A 12,573-nucleotide genomic window follows, 5' to 3' on the forward strand; every position below is an offset into this window, starting at 1 on the left:
TCCCTTCAGTTCAATCCCTAAAATCTATCGCACAACTTTGCATTTATGTGTGTTATATATTTACACCTAAAGCATCATATTGTGATCTTATAAATTATATATAAAACACCAAGGAAAAATATTTTTTTTCTGACAATCACAATCTATCTGTTGTGATAAAAACCGTCGTTTTTAATGCTACAAACAGTTTAGCGACGGTCTCATGCGTTGTTTACGTGTTTTTTTTTTTTATAACCGACAAGTTAACTGTCGGAAAAGTATCACATTCACCCGTTTTTTGACGCAAGTAAAAACCGCAGATTAGGCATCATTTTTTATAACCAACGGGTGAACTAGCAGAGCAATGTCGCGCGTCGTTGTTTTTGTGTAACACACCTTAAGTCGTCAGTTATGTGTCGCGTTGGTAAAAATATTCATCGCTAGACGTCGGTTTTGCCAACGTATAAATTTATGACAGTCGCAAACAGAAGGTAAGCCATCAGAAATCTGTTGTCCAAGGAAAAATAAATAAATTATTTATTTCGTATTTACATTACAATGCCAACTATCACAACATTTAATATACAATTTCAAGTGTTTAATGAAATAACATAACTTTCAAACAATAAAATATCTAATCAAATAATGAAATAAATAAAATACATTTACTTTAAAATATGCACATCACTATTCAAAGAAAAAAATATGTCCAAATATATATAAACATTAAAAAAAATGTTCATCATAATCATGTTCTTCTTTCTCGTCAACCTCATCCTCATTGTCCTCCACCACTTCCTCCAATGTCTTTGCTGCCTTGTCACACTCTCTCCTCCGCTGCCAGAAAGAATACAACTCAGCCCTCAGCTTGGCCTCCATGTTGACAAAGAATGTCACAACACGCCTAGAGATCTCCTCATTTGAGTGATAGAGGTAGAAGTTGCAAATGCATTGGTGGAGGGGTGAGCAAAGTAGGCAAACCTCTGTGACCCAAGCCCATAGACTCGACCCTTCTTCCCTCCAGCAGTCTCCTTTTTCAGGTCGTACTCCAATGAATCACGCTCGCAAATTGTAATATCTCCCGATGCCTGGGATAGGCTTTCCTTTAATTATCAGAATCTCTACTACAAACAAAAGTTGTTACATTTAGTTAGAGCTAGCATGTGTCGACATCAAACTAGTTTAGCTCGTTAATTACCTGAGTCGCAAGAGATCTGTTGTCGATCTAGAACTTGTGAGACCGCTGCCTGTGTGTACGCTCATGTAAATTGGCGGTTGAGGGTTCTCGTCCAATCTCCACAGCATGTCCATAAAATAAAATAGTTAGAATACCTGTTGAATAATTGGTTTATCTTTATTTCATGATTAGGAACATAATCGAACCAAGTACAGAACCAAGTACAGTTGAATAAGAATACACTTCCTCAAATAAAGCTTGGATAAGATAATTCAACAACTTCTTCCATAATCTCAAGTAGTTTATCTCGTTGTCCGACTTGTTGTTTGCTTTAATGCGAACATCGAAATTAAAATATTTTTTTCCCTCAGACCAAAATCTCGTATGAAACCTGTACTCATTTACATCATAAAATTGCCAAATTTTCACGATGTGCACGAGACCCTAAGCAAGATCTATCAACCTCTTATCTATCACTTCAATTCTCTAATCATGAATATATATATATATATAAGAAATCATGTGTTAATGAAAAGTCTCGTATCTCATGAGGAATGAATATTTTAATTTTAACTCACATGCATTGTTCACATGCATTGTAAATCACTAGGAGAAGTTATTCTCAATCTCCCTGCTCGTGTCATCGTTTTCAACTAAATTTATTGAATCCACGAATAAACTGTTCATGCATTGAAATATCATTGAAATAGTTAATCATGACACTTTTCAGATAAATAACTTAAAAATTATAATGAAAAATATTTTACTCAATAAAGGTTTATAATTCGTCGTAATTGAGAAGAATATAAAGTGTCACTGCTCGAAATTTTTTATCATTAAGGTAACATAATGTGCACCTCCTCTATGCTTCACCTAACTGCTGGAAAATATAAAGGGTCAATGGTGGAACCAAACCCAACGACTCTTTAGTAGACTCTTCTCCCCTGACAGTAGGAGTAGAGTGTCACTGTCTCTTCAGTAAATATGCTTCACATATTGATTCTTATGCATGGTCTTAGTCTTCACAATTCCCTTCAGTTTATTCAAAAATCTAAAAAATAAATGTAGCTCAGTATAAATTACCAATATACTTTATAAATGAGTGACGAACTATCTAGTCCAAATGTAATTACCTCTCAAATGGATACATCCAGCGGTACTGTACTAGATCACCAATTAATGTCTTGTGGGGTAAATGTATGTGAAGATGCTTCATCGAGTTGAAGAAACTAAGCAGAAATATTCTCACAAACTTGCAAAGTTTTACAGAAATGTTTGCTTCTAGCTTGTGTACGCCGTCAAGCTTAAAACGAGATGCACATAACTCTCTGAAAAATAAACTCATTTCAATCAATGGATCAAGGACTTCACTCAACAAATAGCTAAATGCAGTTGGCATCAATTTTTTTTTTTAAAATATGGTAGTCATGACTTTTCATTCCAAAATTCTTCCAACAACCACATAAACACAACGACTCAAATTCGAAGCATGCTCACTCGTAAATTTTAGTGATTAGAGACACTCACAAATTGTTGTTCGCTGGAATAAGTAAGGGAATATTTTGTTTTACGCTTAATGAGCTTGTCAACAACAGTTTCTTGCTTTTGAGCAGCATTCAATAAATCATAAAACTTCTGACCCTCAGAATTTGTTCTCTTCCTGATGCACTTGACTCGCATAATGATGTCTTGTTCCATCAAAGATCATTTCTTCAAATCTTCATGAGTCAAATCTAGGTGGAGGATCATAACTCATCGAAGGGGCGGAGCTGAATGTTACAGGATCAACCTCCTCATGTGAAGTTCAAATCCAGTACTCTCGTTGAAATCCCTGAAGGTATAAATCATATTTCACTTGGTCGGGTTTTATGAGTGCCTGATTTCTTTGTTTCAAATATGGACACTAACACCTCACCTCAGATAAGTAAACTGATAATTAAGTTACTATCACAAATTCTTCGGCACCATTCAATAACTCTTGGGTGACCCATTTTCTATGCAGATGAAGTCTGTTGTACATCCATGATCTCGATATACGAATATTCATGTGTAGCTTCAAACATGAGAATAATGAACACATTATAAAATGTATTCAGCTGAGTATATTATATTTAATTATTTTAGAAGATCTACTGGTCGATTTGTAACAAAGGTGATAAAACCTGACAATAAGCAATGCATTTTAAAAGGAGAGAATGTTGTAGATAGCTTTGAAATAAAAACTTTAGGGCTAACGAAGACCAATTATTTACGAACATTTATCATATTTTCCTCTAATCTTATAGGTCTTTCTAGCTACAACAACTCTTTCATGAGTATAATTTTTTCACATTGTCTCTACAAGTGTAAAGCCAACTCTTACTATACCACTTTTATATGATGTTTTAAAAGTCTAGTTAAAAATTATGAGGATGAGGATGCATAGATTTTTTATTGGCTCTTCACTGGGCGATACAATATGACAAAAATTTTTGTGTGAAGGCTAGTGTAGATACAGTGGCATGCAATATTAGAGGGAGGCATCATAATCAATTGAGAATCAATGTTCGACCAATAATGTTTTTCGACGGACCTAATATTACTAAAATATCAAACAATCTAGCTGGTAGTAGATCTAATTTTCAAATCTAATATTATTTGTCATCATTATTACACTAAACCTTGCATGAATTTATTTATTTCATACTTTATTTTTCAAATAGAAAGCCAATCATAGTACTAAGCATACTCATCGCCGCAAACCTCATACACAATTGATTGCACAATGAATAATATGTCATTAGAAGGAGATATTTCATAAAATGTAAGAATTTTCACTACATCCTCAAGTTCAAAATCAAATTTCCATAGTTAAAATGAAAATTCACATCAAAATCTAAGTCGTCAGTTTCAAAAGGAAAATTTACCTTAAAAATCTAATTTGTATTGTCAAAATGAGAATTGTGGTAATAGAATTTAGATTTTGATGTGAATTTTCATCTTGGAACCGACAAAATAGATTTTGAATAGAGTTTCCGTACTAGCTTTGGAAATTGACTTTGCACTGGATGATGTAGTGAAAACTCTTACATCTTGTGAAATATTTTATTTCTAAGAACATATTTTCAAGTATTCAGTCAATCGCGTAAGGGGATGCAGCGCTGAGAATGTTGAGTTTTATGATTGGCTTTACAATTGAAAACAAAATGCAAAACAAATGTGTCAGTGATGAGATTGAAATAGCTACTATTGCAAACAAATTAGAAAGAGACGTCAAAAAGTCCAAATAAACCATAAGAATTACTTTTTCTTAACACAAAACAACAATTATCACTTGAAAATTGACTGATCTTAATTTTGGTTATGATTTTTTAGAGCCGATAATAGCAAGCTCGAAATTAGAATGTTAACAACCTGTTGAAGCTGTTAGAGCTGCCAAGGATCGATAATTGACAAACATTTATCAATATTTTATCTCTAGTCTTGTTTGTCGCCATGACTGCATCAACTTATTCACAAGCATATTTCATTCACATTTTCTCTACAAGGGTAAAGCTAGTGATCCATATACTGTTCACGATTGGCTTTTCACTTGGGGACAAAGCATGAAATAATTATATCTATGAACGAGTTGATGTAGCTACAATGACATACACTATTAGATAGAGACGTCTTAATCAATTAAGAGTCAATACTCGGTCATTTAATAATCTTGAACTAACATATTAAATTGTTAAACGATCCAACTTCGAACCAACATGATGTAGGCATCCAAAATTTTGGTTTGTATCTCAACATGTTTGTTTCAACTCGAGTTTCATGTGCGAGTCAAACTTAGAATCAATTTCCAAACGATTATTATTTTTCAAACTATATTCAATTCCAAATTTGGCACGTACCTCAAGATTTGATAATTCCAAATTTACAGGATTTATTAAAACTCATTCAAACTAAATCCTACGTTCAACCGAAAAACCCCTTAATCTAAAGGTCAACATTGTGCGTCATAGAACATTGCAAGTCTCACTACCATCTTATAAAATTTTTCATTTTTACCGGATGCATTTTTCCACTTCAACCAACCAACTTGAAATCTACTAATTAATCACACCCTCTTCTATACCATCATCACTCTGAATAAGAGACCAGAGATATCTAGAACGTTCACGCCATTTTAATGATTTAATCACCTGTGGTTATAACTTTGCCACTAGAGCTACTGCTACAAAAATTATATTATAAGTATTCAGTTCTAGACCTACTCAAACGGACTTTAGACTCCAATATCGTCCACCATAATTTAAGTTTTTCCTAAACTCTTTCTTTTAGTCTTATCCGCAATAAGGATATCGCCGGCGATAAGTATACACCAAGGTGCATCCTCCTGTAAATGTCTAGTAAGAGCATCCATAAGTAAAGCAAAAAAAAAAACATATGTGCTTAAAGCCAGTCCCTGATGTAATTTGCCTGAAATAGGAAACTATTTGGCAAACCTCTTAGTTATTAAACCCTAAATGCATTCTTCAAAGTAAACAAAAATAAAAATAAAATGAATAAAAAAAAATGAAGATAAAAATTTACCTTCCTCGGCCGTTTTAGGTAGCAGAGGAGCGGAAGGAGGAGAAAAATGGGAATTTAAGGTCACTAGAAGCCGCACTCTCCCTGTTGCATTCCTAACTAGCACCTATTTTGAATGTATCGCGAGGGTTTCGAGGATGAGAGTGATGGTTTTGAAAGAAGCGAAGAGGGACATGTGATGGCTTCGGGTAGAAAAGATAAGAGGCTAATAGGGCAAGACCAGGAGAGATGTGATTTCGGGCGGGATATATGATTAGTTTTGACAGCCTATAAGACTTTTATTGTGTGAGTTATTAACACTAGTATTGATGGTCGTTCCAGTTGCTTAATAATAAAATGTGCGATTAAGACCCTGCCAAATGGCAAGTTCGAAGTTAACCGACAAACTATAGCCATCATTTAATATTTCCTTAAAACTTTATAATTAAAAAAGTCGGAAAACAAAATATCGTTGATAAGTGACAGTATATATATTGTAGTTATGTTGTCACAAATAATGAAGATAAAAAACAATCACAAAACCGTCCGTAATTAGAACAATTTTTTTGACATTTAAAAAGTCATTAGTTTTTCTGTCGATTTTAGTGCTCTTTCCTGTAGTGAAATTTCATTCATGTGATTTGCAATAGTTACATTCTATTTCTGTAAATTAACATAAGATGATGTTAGGTACCTAGAGGGCTCAAAGAAGAAGGCTCTGACCTTTTGAATAGACCAGACATATATATCGATAAAAACTCTTCAATCGTATACCATTTGTATTTAAAACAATTTAAAACAGATTTCTTGGATTTCCTTAAATCTCGTTCCAAGGAGCTTATTTATGGAGGGAGCATGATCTTATCTATTTTGGGAAGAAGAGATTGTCAAGCTTCCGGTGAACTATTGCATTTATGGGGACTTCTTGCTGAGGCTTTAAATACTATGGTTTCTGAGGTAGATATATATTTTATTATTTTTTTTTTTGGAATTTCACACATTGTTCACATTTTCTTTTGTGCTTATTTCCAAGTAATTCACTTTTTTTTTATATTTGTTTCGAAATATAGCCTAGCTTTATTGTAACTCCACTTTCTTTCCAAATACAATACTATTCTTATCAAGAAGAAAACAATAAAAAATTTACGAAGGATTTATATAACTTGTCCATGTTAAAATATAGAAAATAACAAATTTGCCGATGAGAATAGATGCAATCCTTTTATGGTTCTCATAAAAAGAAACTTATATGCATGCCTTTAATCTAAAAATTCTATGTACTCTTCATTTGTTCTATGAAAATAAATCATCCACATATCACACATATCACACCGGTTGCCTGCCTGCCTATAAGCGGACGACCACAAACTACAGATAACTTTAAATTGCAAAATAATAAAAATAATAAAACTATTTTTTAAAACATTAACTATTCTTACACCAATTTTATCATTATATGAATACTATTATGTTTCTTTGAAGTTGAAAAGTTGTTTGCTTGGTTAACTATAAATCATAAAAAAATTGTTCAGATTCTCAAATTTCATGTTAAAACTTCTTCATTCATCAGAACAACCTACAAGCTGTTAGCTTTCCCTTTTCTTACTTTGATTTTGAGTAATAACGTTAGGCTTCAATAGAAATGCCTGCAATTTTTATTTGAGGAAGTTTGATGTTCTTACAATTGATAGATCATATTATAATCATATTTCTACCAAAGATGGCCTCATGATTTAATTATAGCGAGCTTTACATTGTCCAATGAAACAAGCCCTAATGGTTAATAACCAATTAGCCTTTGAAAATCTCACTAATCTTAACTGGAGAGTTGGGGATAATTTTTATATTCAACAAAAGTTCATGATCCGTTCTCGAATGCATAGCACATTGATTGGAAACAAAATTAATAAATCAAAGGTGTGGACCAGCTAATTTAGACTCATTTGGACTCCAAACTAGATTTTTGATGGTCGGAATAATCTTGAAGGGTTGATAGTTTTAATTATAAATAGGCAAAAAATTTGATATTAACTTTTTGGTTGATTAATAATTTGAATTTTTTATTTCTTATTTTAGCTTGCTTATTTTGATAGGTATATTTTACATTAATATTTATGATTGATATAATGTCATTTCTGAATCACTTAATTACTAAAGATTCTAATAAAGAATGTCAAATTATAAAAGAAATTACATCTTTGTCCTCCATCAAAATATTTGCATATAAGATTATCGATTGAATCATCAAGTTCCATCATTTAGCTCGGATTATATATATACATAATTTTACAATTCAAAATTCTAAAATAATTTAGATTTTAATTGAATGTTGTTTCTTATTATTTTATTTTATTGATAAGTTAGATGTGCTCTCAACTAAATACAGAACAATAATGCATATGTTGTCAATCATCTAGGGCCATTAAAAGCTGCAATTTAATTATTTTTACTAGTACTATGAAAAAGTTAAAACTTATAAAATCATGTTACACTTAATTATGTTAAACATTTGGCACATGTTACATTGTACATTTGTTATTTTCCTCCAAAAAATATTGCTAATAATTGTATTACTAATCATTATTTTCAATCATTCAAACAAGTAGTTCCAAATGTCTCTTGGCATAAATTTATGTAACTGACAATTATTCTATGTTCTTTCAATTTGTGCATGCATATGAATACATGCATTCTTAGTCTTCAAGGGACACTAACAATTTGTTGCTATAATTATCTTTTATTAGTATCAAATACTAACAAAAACTTATCACACGATTGTTTATCTTTTTATGTTGCGAAGAGAACAAAGAGTACACATCCTTTGAGAAAAAAAGTAAGCAATATGTGAACAAAATGCCTACCTTGTTTACATGCTATATATGGTATGCATGCAACTTGCCCATAAATACCAAACAATTCTTACATATTTACCTATACTTTCATAATTATATACATGCCGCTCAAATTATTGACATCATATCAAAAATACCATTATCTTTGACATTTTAAAGGTAAAATACACAATTTCGGCATAAGCATTTAAAAATGAAGCATTGTAATAATAAATATCAAACTTAGTTGTTATACATGTAAAGGGATAAGAATTATGTAGTATATATATATATATATGTTCTATAGTACATCTAGTTGTGCTACAAAAAATATGCATATTCACATATAAACTATTGCTTCTTCCATTATGCAGAATTGATCTTATTACACAAAAAACTTCCTTATAATGTTATTTATTGAATGTAGGGACTGGTGGAAGAGGATAAACTAAAAGACTTTAATTTACCGTTCTATGCACCATTAATGGAAGAAGTGAGATCTATTATCAATATGGAAGGATCATTTGACCTTACACAAGTGCAAACTTTCGAATCGAATTGGGATCCTTTTGATGAGTCAAATGAAAATTTTGTAGAAGACAAAAAGTCGAGTGGTAGAAATGTTGCAAACTACATAAGAGCAGTGGTAGGACCTCTAGTTACATCTTATTTTGGAACTGATATTTTAGAAGATTTATTCTCGCGTTATGCAAATAATGTTTCAAGGCACATGCATGATCCGAAGCCAAAGTATACGGTTCTCATCCTTGTTTTGAAATTAAAAGGTGGAGAACATGCAATCTGTGGATGCAAATAAATGTAATATATAAGTGAAAATGGTATGGTGACCAATCTTAATGCTTTTGAGTACAACACATAAGTAAATAAAAGTTTGACTATCACAACTTTAAGAGAAGAATAGTAGTAGTAGGGCATAGACCACTTATTATTCTCATGTCTCTCCTCTCCTTAATTTGGAATAAATTTTTCTTTGTTTTGTTTTGCCGAAGATAGCTTCAACTCGTCTTTTTTTTTTTTTGTGGGTGTGTGGGCGTTGCATTTACATACATAACACACAATTCTTATGTATTTATGTATCACACATGTAAACTTTCATATTAAACACATACCACTTCAATCTTTAATGTCGCATGATAAAATATCATTGTTACCACTTCTTAAAAGTGAAATGCATATTTTCACGCACAGTATTAAAGCACCAAAGTGCTATGTAAATAATAACTATTCTTTTATTATAAGATTAAGCTAATAAATTTATAATAACTTTAATTGCTATTTCAATTTATATTTGAAGAATATAACTTTATTAAGCCATGTTGAAGTAATAGGAATTTTGAAAAGGATAAATTACCATGTGAAATGAACTTCTTATCCAAGGCGAAAGTCAAGCAATGCCAAATCACTTATCGCCTGACTTACCTAACTAATTCCTTAAGCTCCCTTTCGTAATCCAATTAGCATTTAGCAAATGGTCAACGGTTTTGAAGTCAACATTTTAATTTTATTGTAAATTATATGGAGAAGTAGTATCTTGCTCCTTAAGAAAGCCATGGAGACTAGCCCCTTATATGGGCCCAAATGAATCAATATTTGATTGATTGGAGTAATAGATTTAATACTTATTTCTCTTGATTGGAGTAATATTTGATTGGAGCATTAGCCACCAAGCTTTTCTTGAGGAAGATAGTATAGTAAATCTCCAAATATACTATTTTCACTAAAATATTTCATCAAATTTATATCTCATCATATTTATCTGCTTTCGAAAATGTTGATGTATGAGCCATCAAAGAGAATTTCTGGAAAAAGGCTTTGGAGCATCCTTACTTTGATGGTCTGGACAAAGAATCCCTGTAAGGCTTCTGATGGCTATATTATAGTATAGAAAGTTTACTTTTCATGACTAGTGGGATTAAATAGTGATAAAACTCAAGTGTTTGCCCCCCTTCTGCACTACTGCAGCTGTTTGCAGTCAATGTAACCCTTAGTCATATGAACCTGAAATATGGTAATGTGCTCAAACTTTACTTCCCATGTAAGTAATCATTAAATAACCAACCACTTAACACGTATTCAAACTCATCCAACTGACCTTTTCCACACTTCAAGCCAAAACCTCCATAGAATCACTCTAAATAACTCTAGATTCTTATTTCTAACATTCTTAGTTTTTAAAAGCATAAGCATAGCCCTCAGAACTTGAGTTTAATATCCCATCAAGCATTTTATAAAATTAGCTGCTCAAATAAGGTGAAATCCTTTCATCCTCAATGTAGTTCTTAACCATTCTTGGAAATCCATTTTTTCTGAAATCTTCTAAGCTCCAAAACACTTTTATTAGCTCCTTGTAATTTAGAATGCATCAAAGGAAACTATTTCACCAAATTTCTTTCACCTAGAATCCAACATTTCGACTTTATCACCAATAGATATTTAGTTTAAAGGAATTCTTGAACCATTTCATATAATGGTATGCTTTGAATTAAAGTTTTCAAGTGGAATTTGAATATTATAGAGCTTGCATTAAAAAAAAAATTTCATAATAAACACTATTAATATTTTTGTAAACATTCTGTTGAGTAGTTATCATCTTAAAAAGGCTTTAAAGCTCATGATTTATATAGAAAAAAACTAAAATTTTTGCAATGATGATAATTTAAAAGGCATTTAATGAATGGTGGTGTGATTTTCTAAAATTCCCATTAACACACAGAAATTCGCCACTTTAATTAATTATAATACTCAAACCTAATAATGATAACGGTAAATACAAACTAATATAAATTAAGATGGGCATTGATAAATATATAATGTGACCTTCTGAATGGCCTATCTTCACCTAACTTCGCAACTCTACCTCAAATTCTAGTTCAAATTAAAATTCCACTCTATTCCACATAAAATATATGCCTCACTGACTTGCAAGTTTGCTTTAAATAAAAACAATTTAATAGCTCTGACCATTATTACTATGAAACAGATAATCATACAAGCGGCTCCCATAGAATCTATGGTTGTGGATAATTAATCAATTAGATATGACCCGTATTCATTATGTTTTTTTAAAATTTTTTGTACAGGATATATAGTGTTTGATGTCACCTATTAATCATTTAACAATTTTGAAGAGTTCACCCAATGATTGAACAATAAAAGTTCCCCATCACATTTCCTATTTCGATGTGTCTAATGCATGGCACATTAGTTAGAAATAAAATTAAGAATTCTTGAATATTGAGACTTGAAAATTAGAATATTCATTACAGTTGTAAAAAGTACTTAAATATTCATACTCTCATAAGCATTAAACTGAAATTCAAACAACACAACAACAAAGCCTTAATCCCACTAAGTGCGGTCGGCTACATGAATCATTTTTCTCCATTGTGTCCTATTTAGTGTCATATTTACATTTAGTTCTAATAACTTAAAGATCATTTTTAATACAAAAAGCCCAAGTCTTCCTAGGTCTACCTCTGCCTTTCTTAAAATAAGTCGAATCTAAAACATCTACTCTCCTAACTGAATCGTGGTCGACGTTTAATGTGATCAAACCATCTAAGACAACTTTCTCTCATTTTGTCCGTCACAAGAGCTACACCAACCCTATCATGGATATATTCAATTCGCATTTTGTCTCTAAGTGTAAAGCCTAATCATTCTCATCTTGACAACACTTAACTTAGTATTATGCTTCTCTTTTAAAGGCCAACATTCAACACCATAGAGCATTGCAGGTCTCACCACCATCTTATAAAATTTTCCTTTCAGTCTAAGCGGTACTTTTCTATCACACAAAAGACTCGAAGCATTCGTCCAATTCAACCAACCAACTTGGCGGTACTTTTCTATCACACAAAAGACTCGAAGCATCGTCCAATTCAACCAACCAACTTGAATTAACATTCCCATCTATATCACCATCGCTTTGAACAACAGACCAACAACATCTAAATCATTCACACCTTTTAATAATTTGATCACCCAAAGTTACATTTCTGTCAGAGCTATTACACACTTCTGTCACTG

General features: G+C 31.8%; 2 protein-coding genes across 3 annotated transcripts in view; one reads left to right on the top strand and one right to left on the bottom strand.

Annotated features, from left to right (window-relative positions):
* LOC110029927 (anthranilate O-methyltransferase 1-like) overlaps nucleotides 1–9,521 on the top strand; it is a 17,762-nt gene extending 8,241 nt beyond the window's left edge. Inside the window, exons 3-4 of the mRNA XM_020732421.1 lie at nucleotides 6,383–6,649; nucleotides 8,951–9,521. Coding sequence (XP_020588080.1) covers nucleotides 6,383–6,649; nucleotides 8,951–9,340 — 657 coding nt within the window. The 3' untranslated portion in view covers nucleotides 9,341–9,521. The remainder of the gene's footprint in view (nucleotides 1–6,382; nucleotides 6,650–8,950) is intronic.
* Nucleotides 1–12,573, bottom strand: part of LOC110029925 (mannan endo-1,4-beta-mannosidase 6-like) — a 54,253-nt gene that overhangs the window by 19,298 nt on the left and 22,382 nt on the right. The window lies entirely within an intron of this gene.

Source organism: Phalaenopsis equestris, unplaced genomic scaffold (assembly GCF_001263595.1).
Source record: "Phalaenopsis equestris unplaced genomic scaffold, ASM126359v1 Scaffold000610, whole genome shotgun sequence".
Lineage (NCBI taxonomy): Eukaryota > Viridiplantae > Streptophyta > Magnoliopsida > Asparagales > Orchidaceae > Phalaenopsis > Phalaenopsis equestris.